The following is a 20,632-nucleotide window of genomic DNA, read 5'->3' as shown; positions in this document are numbered from 1 at the left end:
CGACGGCTAATTCAAAGATTTTTCAGAGAGAAAACATTCCAATTTTTTAAAAAAGTAAATAGAAGCAATAAAATAATGACAAACCAGAGGAGACTCCCGCTAATCCCTCACGAGACTCGCCAGGATGGAAGCTGCTACGGCCGGTGAACAGAGAGCCCATCTTGCAGTGCAGCATCCCATTCCCTTCAGTTTCCACCTCACTGCCTGTGTCTCCATAGCAGACTCCTGGGACAAACATAATAATTAGTTACAGTTTCATTCTGAGGGGGATATGATCCAAAACACAACAACAGACACAAGTGCCTGATAGGCATGAGTGTATCTCAAATCACATTAAAAAGGCACATCTGAGAAGCTGTGTTCTTCTTAAAAAAGCCTCTAAAATTTTTGTTTTGTTTTGGTAGGAGAGTTTCTTTAGAAAACCTGTTTGTTTATTTATGTACTCTTTATTATGTCAACATGTTTTCTTGAGATGAAAATGTTCATTAAGCCCAAACAAAAACTAGACAAATCTATTATTTTTAATCTACTCTTGCAGTACTCAAGTCAGATCTTGGGAGATTTAGTCACAAGTTATGGCAAACAACTTGCAAAGGTATTAACACACCTTGAACTTTTTCAATTTATGTTGTGGGGAAAAAACCCCCAGAAAATCTAATGTGCTTGATTGGCATTTTTGTGATGGACAAACACTTTTGTACTTCCTTATTTATTACGTTGATAAGTCAAGAAGTAGTGCACAGTGTAAGGTGTGAAATTTATTTTTGCAGAATTTCTGAAATGTTTTCAGTGTATTGAGAATTTGCATTCAACCACTTTTACTCCTATACTCCTAAAACAATTTCAGTGGAACCAGCTGTTTTATGTCAACTAACAAATACATTAATTCCGTCTGAAATGTACTCCAAATTGTATCAATAAACGATAAAGCTCTTGAGAATTTCCAGGCAACTTACATTACAAAACATGTCTGAGGAACATCATAGCAGTTCAACTGCATCTACTGCAAGAATCATGCATACAAATACGACAACATGTTTGTAATGTCAACATCACAAACCTACAAGCAAAACATCAGCAATTGTACACAGTATTGAGAAAAAAGGTTTGACTGAATCCTGCTGCGATTTAAAACGGAGTACATACCATCAGTGCCCTTATGGATGTATCCATTGGAGAGGGGAGGCATGAGCTGCTGGTGGCTTCCTGCCTCAGAGTTACTGTAGCCTTCCTGTGGCTCTGACAAAGTACCCTGAGAGGACAGGTAGCTTGGGATATCTGCTGGCAAATTCATCTCATCTGTAACAAAGACATGTGTCCAACCAGGTAAATATTAGTTTCATGGCAGAACGTCTGATTTTCTGGCTGAGTAAAGATTTAAAGGTGACCTACTATGCCTCTGTTAACAGGTTAGGATGGGTCTATGGACTATACAAAACATGTTCATTAAATTTTTTCTGCACAAAGTCATTCTTAGATGAGATTTTAATCTGGTCAGTTCTGCATTTCAGACTGAGCTGCTTTAGGGCCTCTTGTCACTTTAAATTTAAATAAGCTTCTACTGACCACACCCCATCACTCAACGTTTACATTTCAGGTTAAAAAGGGTGCAAACAGACAGATAATTATACATCCCTATATCTTTGAAAAGCATTAGTGGACCCTCCTGCACAACCAACAAGAAGCAGCAAGTGGTTTCTGGATGGCAAGTCAGCAACATAACATACCCATTGCACAGCACGTACAGTGGTAAAATCTGCTGGGCAAATGTCTGGGAGTTCAGTTTGGGTTGCTAGGTAACAGGCTGGACTTAGCTGGGGTTAGTAAGTCCAGCTTTCCCAGCTGATGCTAATGAGGGGCAAGGCCATCTGATTTCTGACGTTACATTCCCAAGGGTTTTTGAAACAGTTAACCTATTGCCAAAAAATGGCTGGGTGGTTTTTATTTTTTAAGTGCTTTGGCTGTTTTTAAAAGCAGTTGAAATCAAAACAGAAGTACAAAAATGTGCAAAATGTGGATTTTGCATAATAGGTCCCCTTTAATCTTGTATCTGCCTTCATTTAACAGCATTTCGAAAATGACTAACCAGTGTTGGTGATGCTGTAGTCCTCATTCTTCCTGCGCATGTGATAGATGACGATGACCCAGACGAGTGACGTCCCGACCACACAGCACACAACAACAATTACCACGATCCCCACAGTGGTCCAGCCGTCATAGTCGTACCCAGCTGCTGTGTCACAGCTGGGTAATGGTGAGACGCTGAGGTAGATGTGGCCGCGTTTGGTACCCACGGTGTTAGACATGATGCAGGTGTACTTCCCAGCATCAGCTGGACCAGCATCAACTATGATGAGGAGCTGATTGGCTGCAGCAAAAAAGTGACGCTCTGTGAGCATGAGAGGCCCGTCGTCTTTGGTCCAGTTGAGTCGGGGAGCGGGACTGCCTCCGGCTATGCACTGAAGCACTGCAGTTTCACCACGTGCCACTGTTCGGTCTTCCAAATCTCGCACGAAGGATGGGGTTTCTGGAAAATAGGAGGACTGATTAAGTTTTGGAATTGGTTGGTATGAAAAGTGAAATTTGTAGTTGACAACTAGTTTGCATAAAAAAGTCTGACAAGTATAGTTATTAAAATAGTGATTAATAGAGATACACTAGCCAGGAAGATGTGAAAACAGGCCTCACACTTTTCCCACAGTAAAATTCAAGAACTTTTCAAGCATTTCTAAGGAAAGTCTTCAAACTTTTCCACATGTTGGACATAAAATAAAAGCAACGCAAATGAACTAAAACAAAAACAGTTTCTATTCACTATGACATAATTTATGACTTGTTAATAATGTCTTGTGATGGTATTTTATGTTCTAGAGCATGGACAATGTAAACTAAAAGAAAATGTTTTGAAATGTCTCTCTCGCTCTCGCACGCACGCACGCTATAAACCTGACTGCTTAGGGAACAAAACACTAATTTAACAAGAAAAATTTGTGTTAGTGTTCACTTGCATAATGTATAAATTATAAGCTAACCCTTATAATTTATACATTAAATTATAATGTATAAATTATAATTTATACATTATGCATTGAGTCAATACAATGACTCAATGATCATTGAGTCATTGTATTGACTCAATGATCAATACATCATTGAGTCATTGGGAATAATAAATATTATTTACACTGAAACAACCCAAACTAATTATGTTTAGGAAAATGACCTTCCTGCTCAAATTAAATGTTAAATATATAAAGAAAGTTAAAAAAAAAAAAAAAAAAAGTGTAAAAATGTTCTTGCTAAGTATTCTGGCATTTAGCAAATAATTAAGGTGATTCTCTAAATTGCCTAAACTTAGATAATTTTGGTACACATTTGTACCTATACAAATTATAAAAGCTTATCTTGTTTAGATAACTTATCTTATCTAAACAAGAAAAGCTTAGACTGATTTAACTTCAGATAGTGAGATGTGTCTCACTTTCTGAAGTTAAATCAGTTTAAACTTTAATTAAGGTTCAACTTTAATTAATGTTCTCTAAATTAAGGCTTTTAATCAAACGTTCGATTACACTTTGTTACAGAACTGTGCAATTCAATTATCCAGAACTTAAAAAGGACTTTATACAGAAATCAAGCACTTGAAAACATCGTATTGAAATTCAAGCATTTTCAAGAATTTGAACCACTCATAAGAACCCTGCGAATAATAAACATGTTAAGGTTTTCTTTTACAGCACCACTGATTCAATCTGGCAACGTGGTAACAAATAAAAGCTTCTAGTAAGTGACACTTATAGAAAAGCATCCAATTTGAGCGGAAATGACCGAGCAGAAAACAAAGGAACAGCTATACTCTCTGCTGATAAGGAGCGTGACTCACCCAGGACGGTCAAAGTGGCGTTTGCTGAGAGACTGCCAGCTGCATTTTGAGCCGTACAGCTGTACACTCCCATGTCTTCTGTCTTCACTTTAGCGATGAAGAAGATGTCGTCATCGGGCATCACGTGCATCCTGCGCTCTCTGGCAGCGGGGAAGTCAGTGCCTCCATCCTTCTGCCAAGCGATCTGGGGAGAAGGGTGACCTTCCGCTGCACACTCAAGCCGGGCCGTCATCCCAGTGCGGATTGTCAGATCCATGGGAGTCTTAAGGAAGGAGGGCATCTCTGAAAAGCAGAGGGCAATCTGAGGTTAGGGTCTGTTATCAAGAAATCTTTTGGCAGATACTTTTCCTAAAATCTTTTAGGTAATAATTTTAATTGCAACTCAGTTAAATCACAATAGCACAATCCTTATTAAAGTACTGCATTGCAGACTAAGTTTCTAAGACCAACACTTTTTCTAGAAAACAAACAGGGATGCACTGATCCACTTTTTCCACTTCTGATACCAATACAGCTATCTGAATATTAGAATTGGCCTATACAATCCAATACATAAAACCAGTGCTCAATTGACTTAAAAAGTTCATTTTTTTTACAAACGGATGGAAATGTGCTGAATAACAAATTTATTTGATTACTCTGGACCAGTACAGTATCTTTAAAGACACCAAAAGCTTTACAAGCTTGGTCAAAAACAATTCAACTTTAATTTGTTCAGTAAGTGCAATAAGAAGCATAGTATTAACAGCCAATGTACAATAAATAATAAAGCTCAGAGGATAAAGCATTGAATTACATTGAATAGTTCTGCCTTTATGGACCTGGCACACTGTCACCGATAATCTAGAATTTGTTTTTTTCAATATCAAGACCAACACAGATATTAACATTTCTAATAGCAGATGTTAAAAGTATTCATGAAAAAGCAGACAAGGTCTCACCATTGATCGTCAGCATAGCCCTGTTTGAGTAGTTGGAGCCAAAGTGATTAGAGACAACACACTGGTAAAGCCCTTCATCAGTGAAGTTGACATTGAGGAGATGAAGCACGGTGGTGTAGATGAGCTGTCCGTCCTGATAACGGGCATAGTTTTCCACTTCTGCATCGTAGAGAACCTCCCCGTCCTTCCGCCACGCCGTGGTCATAGGCGAGTCACTGCTGCTGGATGCAACGCAGCTCAGAGTCATGTTGTTGCCCCTCAAAGCCACAGAGGTCTCCGGGTGGGTTGTGATCCGAGGCTTGGGGAAATCATCTATAGTGGAGAAAGAGGAAAATTGGGAGAATTGTTCTATATTAACTATATTCCAATAGAACTCTTGAATAAAATGTCTCTCAGAATGAAATATTTACCACACTGTATTAGAATTGCAACTATTCCAAATACCTCAACAAAAACACCAAACATAGACAAGGACCTTTTTGTAACATCTTTTATAATTCATTGTATATTTCTGAGAATTTAAATATTCAAACTGACCACAAACAAACTCATCTGGGCTGATTGAAAGGATGCTGCGACCAAGTAGACCAGCAGGGTGGGCGCAGACAGCAGAGACAGACTGAAGGAACTGGCTTTCCTTCAGCCAGGGACCCAGCCACTGCATATGACAGTCACACAGCAGGCTGCTGGAGTTCAGGACACTGAGAAAGCAGAAAAATGGACAAATTGTCATAAATTTTAAAAACTTTTTGTTTTTATAATTAAATCCCTTATTTATCTAGGTTAAAGTCTCAACTTAAATTAACCTTCCAGAAAGGTCATGCCATCATAGTAGTGAAAGCAAATATAAAGTAAAAATATCTAAAGAAAGACAAAGTAACTCCACTAATTCACAATGGAAAGTTTAAAACCAGAGGAGCAGAGTCAACATCTAAATATTCACAATCACCAAATGAACTCTTTTCTTGTTCCTCTAACATAAACTGGAATTCCCCAACAAAACTCCTGGCACTTCTAGGTGTTTTGGTGCATTATCCTAGAAGTCACAGGGTACATATCAAATTTAATTTTAGTGAACACATCTTGGATGTGTATGTTCATATGAAGTGACGTGCAATATCTTTAGGTCATCGGTGTCAAGTTTGAAAGAAGTTAGTGTTTCCAGCTATAGTAAGCTGGCACTTAACCATTTCACTGTGTTCAGTCAAATCTGTTTAGATTAGATGTGCAATTGTCTTCTCACTTTAAAGTTCCATGTTTCAAACATTTCAAAAAACAAAATCCATGGCTTTAGAAGTTCTGCAAACATAATATAGAATTGATGTCTTTTTACAGAGAGCATACACTGAGATGTGTGTAGGTCTCCAGTATTGTTACAGAGGATAGGATTATCATTTTTGACTCCTCTGTAGTCTATATAGTTTCCCATCAAGTGATGTGCATTTTCACCCGACTGCAACATTAACACATCGGTAGGAGTTTAACACAGCGCTAATCTTTACTTCCAGTAATGCAGTTTCTCTTTTCAGTTTTCCCAGATTACTAGCAAAATATCCTTTATCCACTTGCAAATAAAGTGTGCTGAAGTGAAGGTTGACTTATAAACAAAATAATGTGATTATAAGTCAAATTCTAATGAAAATAAGAAATTGTCTAACTTTCATTACAGCATCAAGGGTACTTTATGCAAAGTCTTAAAGACTCCAAACAAGTGCTGATCAAAACCTCGAAAAAGGAAAAAATATTTCTGCAGTATTTTCTAACAGAGGACGTGGCTGTTTTTGCTAACAGGGGGTCAGCTCAAGATGTACCTGAAAATAAACACATCTCTAACATCAAAACAAAAAGTAAATTTGTGTTTTATAAGTAATCTAATTCCATTTTTTAAAAATCAGTTTAAGAAACAACATAAAAAAACGTTGTTGTATGTAAGGTTAACAAAAACTAAGACTTAAGCTTTCAGCGTACTTACAATACTTCGAGTTTTAAATGGGAAAGCGCCTCAGGATGTATGGACATGATACCGTTTTTGCCAAGGTCCCTGCAGACAAGACAGAAATATGGATTAGAGCTTTTAACTAGATCTGATCTCAGTTATATCTGCATTTACTAAAATTACATAATACTAAGACAGCTTTACTGATACATATAATCTGTCATCAATAACATATTTGTACAGTTATCAGAACTGTCAGGACTCAAAGACAAAGTTTAATGATTTAACTCACAGCTCCTTCAGCTCATCCAGCCCCTCAAACGCCTTCTGAGTGATTGATTTGATTTTGTTCCGCTGCAAATTTCTGCAAAATAAAGTAATTTGATGTAATATTTTTTCAACAGTTTCTTAAGTTGTTTTCCACATTGGTAAACCGAGACCATAACTTTCGTGAAGGTTCGTTTAAAACAACTGAACAGCATTTCATGGTCAGTCAGCTTGTTCAGGCTATAAAATGGCTATAAATTAAAAATTCACTATAGACATATAGTCAATTGTGCTGTTAAAAGTGTTGGTACCTGACAGAGATTTATTTTTTATTTTTGCCACATTTAAGTCAAACAAATTGTAATATCAAACAGAATTCATTCAAAGAAACAGTTTGCCAAACCAACCAGCCCTGTGTACAAAAAAAAGGTGTTGTTATTGCCTGACCTGCATAATTATGGTATTACTAAAATAGAACGTAGCTCACAACAAGACGTAGGTTCAAAGATCTCAAATAGCAATACATCCAGTTCAATTAAAAGAACAGACATGAAAAGTGGAACTCATCAACATGTGTGTGTCTAGACAGGATTACAAAACCATTTCTAAGGCTGTGAGGCTTCAATAAACCACAGTGAACATCATTAACCACAAATGGAGAAAAAATGAAACAGGAATGAATCTTCCAAGAAGTGGCTGACCTGCCAAAATTACTCCAAGAGTATGTCAACACCACATCCACAAGATTAAAACACAACCCAAAATACCAATAAGCGTGGGTAGCCTCACTTAGCTCAGATGATGCTTATAATTCAACAACAAAAAAGACTGGAAGATCAAAACTGCTGCGGAACAAATAAAACCCAAAGCTCCACCAAATATTTAAAAAAAAAAAAAAAAAACATTCCACCTGAAAATCCTAAAGATTATCCAGCCAGCATCAGTTTGGGGCATTAGCCTAAACACTTGGGATAAACACCAGAACAATATTTCAAAACACACAAACTACTTTTTCACATAGTATCAGATTGGTCTGAATGGTCTTATCCTATAATAAATAAAATAAGGAAAACAATCCATTTCCATTTACTCTGCCTGTCTTTTTCTTATAATTAGTTTTCATGATCAGAATCCTTTCACTAGGACAAAATCATCTATAACAGAACAAATGTGTGAAGGGCAAACACTTTTTACAGCACTGTAAATAAACAGCTATATGTTAGATTTATAACATTCATCACTAAAATGCTAATGGTATGTCTGAAGCACTAAGAAATAACATGTAAGAAGGGTATTTGTCTAAATAAAAGACATTCCAACAATATGCATGCATGCAAGCAGTACATAATTTCACACAGCCATATTTATATCCATTCTTACAGTGTGTTCAGCTTCTTCATTCCATCAAATACAGCAATGGAGTCTTCAATGGCCCATGAGATTTCATTGTTGTGAATATCTCTGAAAAACAAAGTCATATCACACATTATATGTTAAATGTGCTAAACAGCTAAAAACGTCTTCTGTAAATACATTATAAATTAGTCTTTCCAACCCAAGAACTGTGGTTGCCAGTAATAGCAACTGTAGGCAACAATCACACAGCAGTTTTAATGACCCCATTCCAATCCTTTCAACCTTGAACTGCTGCAAAAAAATAAACAAATATGTAAATCAAATATGTGTCACTAATATAATACATCTCCAGTAGTTTGGAAAGCGTCTGCAGTCCAAATGGTCAAGTGACATCTTATCCAACTTTTACGTCATTGACGTGAGACATGTGTCACCGCCAGACAGACTAAAACTGGACATAAACAACAATTAAATCTATGACAAATCTGGACTTATGAAATATCATAATCACAATTCTACCACTCCTGGTGCCGGCAACATGTACAAAAATACTTCTTTACACAGATTCCAGTCAATGTTCTACAAAATACCATTGGTGTTAGTTGTGCTTTCTTGTGACAGTACTGCCGACTCCCATTGGTGAATAACTTTAAAATAAATCCATAGATAGTGGTATCCATTATTGCTCCCGTAATCAGTGTGACATTCTTCTTCTGTGCATGCGGGTCACTCTGGGATTGTAAACCGTTCACACAGAAGTCTGGTTATACTTGCTTTAAATGAGGAGTATGTATGACCACACACACATACACACACACACACATACACACACACAAACAATCAGATCCCAGCAAAAAAAAAAAAATCTATCAAAATTGAGCATTAAGGCTTACTGTGTGAATGTAGCCAAAGTTCCGGACCTAACAATTTGAGACACCGAGGTTCTAAGCTGTGTCAAAGTTTGGTGGCCCTGCTTCTGAAGAGAGGAAATAATTGGCTCTGTTTATCACAGTTCATGGGTCTCCTGGAAAACCAGAGAGGCTTTGTGTTTGCAGGATGGGTCACAGGCTCTTTTGTTTTACTTCCCTCATGCATGGCCACCTTTGAAAGAAGCTTGGCTCTGTAAAATACCCCTCTTCAATGAAAGCTTTCTGGATAATAAACATACCAAAACATAAGCTCTCCATATTTATTTTCAGCACCTTATACTTGCATCAAATAAGGAGTTTCTCTACACTTCCTAAGTTACAGAATAATACTTATATGAAAACTGCATACTTGCTTAATTAGGTTAGCATATTATTGTCTTGGATTTCCAAAGCCTTTGTTGTAATGCTAATGTTGTTGATAGTGTAATCGTCCCATTAAATCTGCCACTCGTACAGCTAAAGTGCAGAACCCTCTCACATCCCACATGTATGACACGTACAGACATGTGCAAATGTGCAAATATTCCATTAGAAAGACTGATTATGATTGCATTTGCAGTTTTAATCCATCAGAGTCTACTTAGGAGAAACCCACATTCATTAAATGTTAATACATGCTAATCATTAAAGCACCTCTTCAGGCTGTCAAAAACACTTTCTTCTCCACTTGGAGAACAGATAATACAGAAATAAAGTGGAATTCTGGGAAAAATTACACACTGAGTCATTTGATTTACAATACAAATGAAATGACTAAAGCAGGATTACCACATAACGGAAACTAAAGCAGCGTGTAAAGAGGAAACAGCTCCTATGGTTTTTCTAATTTGTACGGAAAAACTGTATTCATGTCAGACTAGAAGTAAGATAAGGAACGAAAACAAGCACACTGACCTACTGTAGTCAGCAATCTGTCGGAATGCAAGTCAAGAACAAGTCAAGACTTGATTTTAACAAGCAAACTCGGCTCCATTTAATATCTTAGAACACATAAGCGTTACTGCTACAGGGCATTGTACTTACAAGGTGCGCAGATGTGCCAAGCCGCTAAAAACGCCTTCTCCCAAATGGCTGATGGAGTTTTCTCCCAGGTTCAGAGTCTCCAGGAATCCTAATCCAACAAAAGCAGACTCCTCAAGTCTCGTCAGGTGGTTGTGGGACAAGTCTCTGCAAAGATAAACACCAATTTCATAAAGTACAATTCCCATCCATTTAAATTTGACCTTGTTTGCTTGTGTAACAAATATGTTCAGAAATTAGACAATTTCACAACCTAACCTTTGCTAAATGAGCTGTGGAAAGCTATAATCAGGTTCAGATTAAAAGGCAGTAAACATTAAATCAATCATACAACAGTGGCTGATGAAACCATGTGGGACTGCTCATCTGTGTAGGGGTTTCAGTTTTTAATAGCAACACACTCACAGTTCCTCCAGTTTTTGGCAAAACTCCCAGGCGTCAGGACGAATAACACCTATAGCGTTGTGGCTGATCTGCAGGATGCGCAACATCCGGAGGCCATACAGCCAAACTTTATTAACCTCCGTTAGGTTGTTGTGTTCCAGCTCTCTGAAAGATGGGAAAACAACAAAAGACCAAAGAAATAATATGTATTTTTATGTGAGAAACTCCTGGCTGATAATTCACAAACCATGAGAAAAGTATTTCCCATCAAAACCAATCAGCTACTTCTAAAATAAATAGTAACTAAACTGTTTTGAAATTGAAATGAACAGCATTATACTCACAGCTCTTCAATGTTGTTTAGCCCAAAAAATGCTCCGTCCATGAGCTTTGTGATGCCATTTCTTTGCATCTTCAGTGACTTTAGCGAGTCCAGCCCCTTGAACGTCAGACTGTCCACTATCTTGATCTTATTACGCTTCATTTCCCTGTTGGGAAAGTAAATCAAAGCTTTATTTAGCCAAGCAGAAATAAAACAACGAAGTAAACTCATAAGATGGCTGGAATACTTAAAGTAGCATCATCAGCTTGATTCATTGGCCTAAATAAAAGTTGATCAAACCAAAACATAAATAAAAATCACTTTGAGGGTGCCGATTTCAGGTTTGAACTAAAATGTGTTTAATACTTACAGTAGCTGAAGCTGAGGAAGTTTGAAGACTTTTGACGGCAGCGTAACTAATCTGTTCCTGTTCAGCCGAAGCACCAGCAGTGAGCTGGAGATGTTCTCAAAGCAGCCAGGCTCCAGGAGGCTGATCTTATTGTTACTCAAATTCCTAAAAGATGAAACAAAAGCAGAAACACTGAAGCAAAAAATTAAAAAGGGATAAATATGCCTCACCTACTTTAGGTCTGCTCAGGAGTAAAAGAAGCTTCGTGCATTGATGATTTCTTTAATAACAAAAGCATCAATGCATGCAGTTTTTTCATTAAGATATTTAAAATGCTTTACATCCCCAAAAGAAGTGTTACTATTCAGCCTAAACTCATCCGCAGAAGTGTTTTCTTATTTCTTATACTACTGATTACACAACTATTGTTAACCACTGAAACTGAGGAGGAAGTAAAAGTTGTTGTTAATGTTTAATGATGACTCCATGTCTTGAGGGGAAAAGTATGTAATGTTAATTTCAATGATGTACTATCACTTACAGATATTTGAGCTGGATGGACGGAAAGGCTCCCACTTTGAGCACAGAGATGGAGTTAGACGTTAGGTCCAGTGTTTCCAGGGAAATGTAGGGTTGTAGCTCATGCATCAACAGTTCTGAGATCCGATTGTGGACTCTGAATTATATTAAAAACAAAAACATTTCAGTTTTCTGCAATAACATTGACAATTATAAGTTACAATCAATTCGAAGCTTGACTATACTGCAATACTAAATCCAATGAGTAATGATGACTAATGATGCCTAAAAAGGATCTGTATTTTTCAGATGTTTGGAGTGACGGCTCATCTTTTCTAACTTCTGAGGAGACAGGTTCCATGAATTAGAAAGAAAAATCTTTAATATTTATTAAACTCTTCAAGTTGTTTTATGTGAACTTCCACAGAACAATTCTTTGACGGTTTTTTTAAAAGATATTTTATTGCCCAGCCACTTAAAAGTTATATAAAAATCATTCAAACATTAAAGGCAGCTAAATTTAAGCGTAACCTCATACTGACAGATAAGAACCATATAACAAACAGTCAGTTTCGTACTTTGTCCTTTCTGTCACAGAGGAAGTTTGTTCCCATTTCTTTTCTAAATCAGTAGAAGATTTTTGTGACCATAATTCTTTGATAGCTGGACAAGTAGAATGGTACAAAGGTAAGGGGAAATTGCCCAGGGCTGGGAATCAAACTAGGGCCAACAATTTGTATATGGTGAGCCTACTCTATAGTGAGCGATGTGGTGGCCCCATTAACTGACATCAAGTCAGTTATTTGGCTCAAATATTCTTGAACAAGTCTTCCATACAGTGAGCAAATGGGTCAACTATAACAGTACAAATCAAACTTTTGAGACCATATCCAGGCTATATCATTTTTACTAAATTAAACTAAATAAAGTATAGCATGTTAGGATTGCAGGATTTAATGCATTAGTGGCAAACAAGCGCCTGAAATGTTATTACCTGCCAAATACTGCATTCCAGCAGACTTTTGTTATGTCGAAACTTTGTTTTATTTCAACCAATTTTATCTATAAAGCTCCCTTCATGTTGGAGGCAGCTCACTGGAAACACATAATAAAAAGTATTTCTGACCAGGGTTGGAACTATCCAGGGTCATTGTCTGCAGGTGCAAATTCCAGAGATGTGAAGTAAACTGAAACTGGTGGGATATTCCCTTTTGCTCCAATTTCTGTAAGAGGGCTGGTGGATATTAAAAGTGATTAATCTTTTCTTCACTTCCCTGGACTACCCAGGGGAGTCGTTGCTCATATTCTTTGCTTAATTTCTTAATAAAATAATAATCAAAATGCATCTTGATTCGTTCTTGATTGACTTAGTGTTTCACCTTAGGTAAGACTTATTTATTTCCTTAGCACTTTCTAATTGCAATACTGCATACATTGAACTTGAAATAAAATTTAAGATTTTATATTATATTATGTCCAGCTCCAGAACAAACTCTGCCTTTGCATGTGTCAAAAAGCAAGATTAGAAGTTTTCCTGTTTACATTTATTCATGGGTAAGACAACTTTTTAAGACAAAATGACTTAGAAGTGTCATTGGACTTGTTAGATCCAAACAAAACAAGAAAATGGGAGGGCAATAAAAGTTATTCCACTATTCTCTCAGGGGTTAATAAAAACACAAATAGAAATGACCCAATTGATTAGCAACTGCTCATTATGATTAAGAATGTATTACAGATCATTTATTTTTCTCAGGAACAAAATATAATAGGTTTTTTGCAGTGGCAAAGCATGTGATAGCACTCTATGGCACATTACATCAAATGTTGTGTACTTAAATAGGTCTTAGATGGAGAATGATAATGCTACACATTCATGGCAGAAAATGATTTAAAATCTTTATATCAAGGAAGGGGGAAGAACACATAATGGGAGTTCTGTACTCACAATGAAAGTGAGGTAATGTTTGATGAAACGTTTCCAAGAAAAGGAAAAACAGCCAGGTCGTTGTGGTTCATGGTGCTGAAATTAAATTACACACAATATTAGAATCATAATGGTCAAAGTGAACTGACCTGTCTGATAGGAACAAAGAAAAACAACCCGGGAAACCTCTAAAACCTGACATCACTTTAATTCAAGATAACCAATGACAAACAAAATTTTAACTAAGAGTCCGACAACAAAGTTAACATAAGTTAAATGCAGTTGGAAACCTAAAACGTTTTTTAAATAACATTAATTATCAATTAGTTTACAGGGAATTTAATTCACACAGAAAAAACTAACAAAATATCTGTATACAACAGCCCTTCATAGAGGGTTCTGTCAATTAAATTGCATTAACATCTTCATGATCAATGTTGCAGGGTTTTGTATCAAAACAGAGCAGAGGATTTAGTTGAAACACGCTTCTGACAAAATCCGCTTGTGTACTTACACTTGAGTTATCCCATCTGGGACGTCCAACGGTGCAGCGGACAGTCTTTTCCTGTTGCACTCCAAAATATGGACCTCATCTTGTCCTTTTGGGCAGGAGCAGGGAGCAGGACAAGAGTCTGTGACCCAGGCACTGAAACTCAGCAGCAGGACAACAAGAGCTGGAAGAGTGGGCCAACCTTCCGCCATTTTAAATGTCCTCCTACTGAGAGGTAGCTACGTGGCTAACAGACCCTTTCAAATGGCACTTTTTAGAGCTACAAAAGCAACAAACTATCCGAGGTGTTTGATTTCAGTGTAATGAACACATAATTCAGCTTTACAGCTTCATAAACCCAACATAAATCGTGTAATCCAATGTTGTCCAACTTGCGCGAAACATACTAGCTGAGATTTGTTCCCTTCTTCGAACAGCCTGGAATTCGTCCTGCTCCAATCAGGGTAGCCTCACCGCCAAGCTAACCAGCTAACTGCTAAGCTGGTTTGACCCCAAAAATACAACACTTCCCGATAAACGAAATAGCCTAAAATAAATGCTCCGACGGCTTCTGGTTACAAAACAACAACAGAAACGTTAAAAGCATATTTTTCTACAAATTATAATCACGTTTTTGGAGCCCTGTCCCAAAAGAAAAACAATGCGCCGTAAACTGATGACAAAGGATAGCAAAGATCCCGCCCCATTCCAGCATGTTGACAAACACGCTATTGGTCAATGGTCAAGTTCGTCAAAGAATTTCAACGATTTGATTGGATGTAGTTTAACTGAGTTAAAGTGGCGACCTTCCCACTTCTTTGGGAAAAAAGTTTGGCAGAGGAGCGTTAGCAAAAACAATCATATTTCTTGACAGTATTGTATGTAGCATCTCTAACCTGCAAGTTTTAATATTTATATTTTCAGAAACAGATCTTTGCAATTATAACATAGTTTTATCGCCATTATAACACAATAATAATAATAATAATAATAATAATAATAATAATAATAATAACCATCATCATCATCATCATCATCATCATCATCATCATAACGTAATGTTTAAAAAGGTTGTACTTACATATGTTTAGTTTTCTTTATACGTTTATAGGATAAAGAGACAAGGTTCTACACACCACATCAAAATAAGTACAGTGAAATAAGGATGCAAAAAATAATTTAAAAAACCCAAGGTCAGTAATTACTTGAAGAAATAAAAACATGACATTTTTATACACTATTTGTAAAGCACATATTTAACCCTATTGTTGCATGTTTCATTGCTGGTTCTAAAATAAAAGATTAGGATGGGTTTTCAAGCTATTATGACTTTTCCTGGTATTAAAATATCAGTGCTCACTTTTAAACAGCTATTGGCCTGGCAGCATTTTTCCATCGTACATCATTGTGTATGTAAGTTTTAATACAAAAGAGACAAAAAGCCAAACCTTAATTTTCAAAAGGAGAGAAGCTATTATTAATATTGTTATTTTGTTCTCCAACCCTTTAATGCAAGCACATTTTCTTTATCTCACAAATGACATTTATCATTTGTGAGACAACTTTTATCCAAGTCTATTATTGTCTGTTTGCTCAAAACAAGTTGGATGTAGATCATTTTTATGCATCAGTGACCTGTGATCAGAATCATTGTGTTAGAACGGGAGCTGGGTGTGATTATTTAAACCTGACTGCTCCTCTTCAGCGTAGCTTGGTGTTTGTGAGCCCAGCCGCACTGATGAAGCTTGGTAAAGCCCTGCTGTCTACTTTCATCATGTTTTGTCAATTCTGCTTCATTGAAAGGGGCCCCATACCTGCCCTTCTTTACAGAGAAAGGGTGGGGACAATCTATGAACTAAATGAAACCCAAACAGGGGCAAATATATTTTTAAGTCTGATTTTGAAACTCATTCTGTCTATAAAGATTTATGCTGTGTCCGCATGTGTTGCTTAGGGTGTGCTTTGAACTATTGTTCGTAGAGAATACAGGAGGGATTTTTAAACTCATTCTGTCTAAAAAGATTTATGCTGTGTCCGCATGTGTTGCTTAGGGTGTGCTTTGAACTATTATTCGTAGAGAATACAGGAGGATACGCCTTAAAAATAAGGTGTAGGCGAAACACTAGCAACACAAACCAATCAGCAGTCGCACCTTTACTTGTACCTTTACTTTGTAAAGAGTATTCTCAGAATATAGTCCGAGCAAGCTGCCAATTACAATAAAGGTACAATAGGCTTCAAAAACAGTTTGGTACCTCCTCTTTCTTATATATCCACCTCCCATGAGCAGAGAAGCCACTTCTTTGATCATTGCATTTCTTTGAGCCAGAGAACTTGGCAGCCAAATATGTCTCAGGACATTTCCAAAACTGATTCAGCGTCCAATTTCCCTGCTTTTGTCCACAAAAGAAAAGGGGGAGCGGAATATCACCGAACATGCCGTCTGGACCCAAACAATCCACAGAGCGTCCTGCACGTCGTTGGCACGTCTTTGAAGGCGAATTTGAACAGGTAAACTGACTTGATATTTATTAGCGAAACAGATGAATTAACGGTGGAAATAAGAAGCATGTGCTTCACATTTAGGTGCCTGTGTTAATTTGCATATTGTTTCCGCGAATTTGCTTCAAAGTGCGACACTTAATTGTTGGCGCATGTATTAACCGACGGACAACAGAGGCTGAACTGAAAGGTGAGACAACAGAGCTCACTCCGGTTACTTAAGGAAATGTGTCAATATTATGTTTTTGTAGCTGGATTAACTTCATTGCAACTCATGCAGCGACATTCAAAGGTTTTTTTTTTTTTTATCAGCACAAACAGACTGGTAAGAGATAAAGAGTTTGGACATCGAGAAGGGCAAGGAAGGGGGGGGCGAGGAGGGGTGACTATATTCTGACCAATCACCGCCCAGTGGCTCCAGTTGTAACTGCGGACTTAGTCGAGCTATCCTCTCCGAGACCTGCTGACCCGTTTACGTCTTCTTGTACCGGAGCTGTATCAGAGCCTTTGAGAGCCGAGAGGGCTGCAGCCATGGCTCACCGGCGGACTCTCCGAGTAGATTATGATAGATCGACCAACGTAGTGTGCGTGGTCGGCTCGGAACTCAACGTAAACTTAGACAGGTAGGCTTCTCTCTCTGCAGCCCACCCTTCAACTACAAGGTGCACACCGTTTGTTAAAGATCCAGCATTTGATACAGGCTCACACTTTCCTTCTCTCTTTTTTTTTTTTTTTTGACTCATTATTGCAGCTGCTACACGGAAATAATGTTAGGCAATAAAACGACGTTCTTTTAAGTCGTTTTAAAAGAACGACCCACCAAAAGCAAATACCCACCAGCTGTTCTGATGGGTATTTAGGCGTCAGATTTAAGCGTCAGATGAAACCCTTTCTCTGAAGCAAAAATATGAGCAGGGGATTTAGATGGAAATCATGTCTGATAATTCTCACATTTAGGGTTGTGATACGTTTCAACAAAAGCTTCTTAAAACATATTTTTTGGTACTACTGACTGAAGTATTTTCATCTTAGTCACACAATGACTACGCCGTTTTGGTACAGTTACAGCAAAACAAGGAAGTCATTGTTAGTTCACAGAAAAACATTTGTATTTGTACAGAAATTGTGGGGTTGTCCTTTATTATGGACAATACATAGACACAACAGTCCTCTTTTGTTGCTTTGTACAGAAAACACTTTGTCTTTCTCCATAGAAAAGGGCCTACGCTCTGACAAATGTCAGCCTGTTGTGCATAACCGAACCAGGCTCGATTACAAAAAAGACTAACATGTGGCGTAGTCTATCCAGGGCTTTTAGGGGGTTTCAAATTCCACTCAACACAATCTTTTGCATCTCCTGTGACAGGATACCTGTTGATGTGATTACTGGATACTGATTCATCATGACATTTGCATGTAATTATATTCATAGCTGGGATAATTTTCATTTTTCCAAGGCATATTTTATTTGTATCTGTTGATAAAAAATATTACTGTAATTTGGATGACTGATGTGTTGAATGTATACACACATGCATCTTTGTGGTTGTTGTTTTTAGAACCTACTACGCCCATTTTGCTGACTTAACTGCACACACCTACTCGTGAGGTGTAAATAGCACAAGTTATTCGAAATTACAATTCAAGAAAGATTTTACTGGCTGACATTTAAGCTGTTGCAACATTCTAAACTGTAAAAGAAGAAAAGGGGGGCTAAGTTCATAGCTGCAGTTTCAGAGCACAGATAAGTATGGGCGCAGTGAGTGGCTTTGACGTTGGCTCACAAAAATCTGTTGTGATCTTAAACTGAAGCTCACATGAAAAGTCTATAAAACAACAACATTGAGTCTTTTATTGTTAAAATTAATTCAGGTTGACACATGTCAACATTTTTAAAACCTCAGCTGAGGTAAGTGAAACAGTAAATGCTAATATAAAGTCGTATGTAGACATGTTCAGTTGTTCAGTAGTTCAGTCGCTTCTTGTTATTTTACTTTTTACACAAAGACTGGTTTACTTTTTAGACTAGTGAAAGTTCAAAATAAGCATTATGACCTATGCTGTCAGTTTGGTTTGTCATCTGTTGAAACATGAGCAGGCGAAACATACATCAGTGTTCGTCCTAAGTTATGTTTACTCTGACTTAAGTGGCGCTGGAAGAACTTTATTGTGCACACTCTACATAACCTTGTAATAGTACCCTTACCACTCAAGCTTTGCACATGTTGTCCAGTTACAGCCCCACAGAAAGCCATAAGGAAGTCCTGTGTACAATTTGAAACAAACCATGTGCGGATCATCAAATTTGTCATTTTCTACTTAAAGCTAAAGAAAACATGACATTTGAAATTAAAATATTATATCAGATCAAAAAAAAAAAACTTTTTTAAAAACAGAAGTATGGGTTTAATAAAAAAGTTGATGATACTTTCAATTTAACAAACAAGACTCATCAGGACTTATATTCTAATTTATTGAATGTGACAGTAAATGCATTTCAAGTTCCCTGTGCACAGTATTGCACAACATTGTAAAATGTACCACATAAGGTACATTAGAGGTTGTGATTGTAACTTGACAAAATGGCTGAAAACTCAAGGAGTATGATTACTTTTGAGAAACGTTGAATTAGGCGAAACACCTAATGTCAAAATATGTCATTCTGCTTTTCAGGAGCGCCCCTCCTGGCTCCAAATTCTTCTCAGTGAAGTGCACTGCCAATGTTAAATTCGAACTCAGCCCTCCACCTGTGGAGTCATCCCGTGGGGCCCTGGTACCCCTCAGTGGAAACTCAGTCATACTCATCACCATGAGCCATGCCAGCCAATATGAAAAAGATGATAAGGTAATCTGGACAGCCATGAAAATACAGAAAGCCTTTAATCCAACACAAGTTTTTCATATTGATAGGGCTCATCAACACAACCTTGTCAAACATTCCTGCAGCTTTTGTTATTAAACTCCTTACATTTGTCTTCCATAAGTAAACATTTGTTTATTTATATAAAGCTCTCCGTCCGCTATTATCAAAGTGGAAGTACCAGGTCGGTTTTGGGGACAGCAGTTCTGCATCTTACTGCTATTGGTAAGTTTTATTTAACTGAATAACACACTTCTGTCATGAAGCTGATGATGTGGACCAATATGCAGAGTAAAGGAGGCAGCAAGTTTGATGCAAAATGAAGATTTAAGAAATGGAAGACTAACCTACAAAACAGGAAAAAGGCAACAGAGTGTGACGGATCTAAAACAAGGAAAAATAGTTTTAAGAAATGACTACAAGGAAATAACAGAAGCACAGAGTCCAAAACAAGGAATCATGGCAACCACTGAGGAATGTTCAGCAAATTTATTTGTTAGTTTAATTTTAACAGATCATCAGTGATTAAAAGTAGGACCAAAGTCTAAACATTATTTTGCACTGGAAAAGGAACCATTGAAGCAATAACTGCACTGTACTTGAGCCTTTGCATGAAACATGCAAACCCATGCAAAAGCACTATGCGATAAGCAAGATGTGTTTGTCTCCCAGAGATCTCTCTCGACGTGGATGCTGACAGAGATGGCATTGTGGAGATAAACAACCCGCATAAGGTAAAACATGAAATGTTATTGATTACAATAAAAATATTACCCACTTTTTCATCAAGAAGAGCTTTTGTCAGGAAACAAATTATTATGGTGCATTTTGAACAGCTTAGGGTGCCAATGTACAAGCTTAGTACAAGTTTGAACATGCTGCAGCAGAGATACTCGTTTTTCTTTTTCTGTGAAGTCTATTTTGCAATTTTTTTACATTTATGTGTA

General features: G+C 37.3%; 2 protein-coding genes across 3 annotated transcripts in view; one reads left to right on the top strand and one right to left on the bottom strand.

The window, feature by feature from the left end:
* Positions 1-15,027, bottom strand: part of lrig2 (leucine-rich repeats and immunoglobulin-like domains 2) — a 20,079-nt gene extending 5,052 nt beyond the window's left edge. The window contains exons 1-16 of the mRNA XM_007546959.2: positions 14,348-15,027; positions 13,855-13,929; positions 11,929-12,063; positions 11,409-11,552; positions 11,061-11,204; positions 10,738-10,881; positions 10,336-10,479; positions 8,408-8,488; positions 7,053-7,124; positions 6,797-6,865; positions 5,362-5,525; positions 4,825-5,136; positions 3,884-4,165; positions 2,087-2,527; positions 1,147-1,299; positions 85-225 (exon numbers count right to left, since the gene is read on the bottom strand). Of these exons, the coding sequence (XP_007547021.1) occupies positions 85-225; positions 1,147-1,299; positions 2,087-2,527; positions 3,884-4,165; positions 4,825-5,136; positions 5,362-5,525; positions 6,797-6,865; positions 7,053-7,124; positions 8,408-8,488; positions 10,336-10,479; positions 10,738-10,881; positions 11,061-11,204; positions 11,409-11,552; positions 11,929-12,063; positions 13,855-13,929; positions 14,348-14,535 (2,689 nt within the window). The 5' untranslated portion in view covers positions 14,536-15,027. The remainder of the gene's footprint in view (positions 1-84; positions 226-1,146; positions 1,300-2,086; positions 2,528-3,883; positions 4,166-4,824; positions 5,137-5,361; positions 5,526-6,796; positions 6,866-7,052; positions 7,125-8,407; positions 8,489-10,335; positions 10,480-10,737; positions 10,882-11,060; positions 11,205-11,408; positions 11,553-11,928; positions 12,064-13,854; positions 13,930-14,347) is intronic.
* Positions 15,028-16,591: 1,564 nt separating this feature from the next.
* padi2 (peptidyl arginine deiminase, type II) overlaps positions 16,592-20,632 on the top strand; it is a 14,395-nt gene continuing 10,354 nt past the window's right edge. The window contains exons 1-4 of one of the 2 annotated variants that reach the window (XM_007546957.2): positions 16,592-16,834; positions 19,499-19,670; positions 19,835-19,910; positions 20,358-20,419. In XM_007546957.2, the coding sequence (XP_007547019.1) occupies positions 16,671-16,834; positions 19,499-19,670; positions 19,835-19,910; positions 20,358-20,419 (474 nt within the window). In that variant the 5' untranslated portion in view covers positions 16,592-16,670. Of the gene's footprint in view, positions 16,835-17,244; positions 17,449-19,498; positions 19,671-19,834; positions 19,911-20,357; positions 20,420-20,632 lie in introns of those variants that run through there. The other variant, XM_007546958.2, reaches the window with a different exon arrangement.

Source organism: Poecilia formosa, unplaced genomic scaffold (assembly GCF_000485575.1).
Source record: "Poecilia formosa unplaced genomic scaffold, Poecilia_formosa-5.1.2 Scaffold18, whole genome shotgun sequence".
NCBI lineage: Eukaryota > Metazoa > Chordata > Actinopteri > Cyprinodontiformes > Poeciliidae > Poecilia > Poecilia formosa.
The sequence above is the reverse complement of the archived record's forward strand: the minus strand, read 5'-3'. Positions and strand labels throughout refer to the sequence as shown.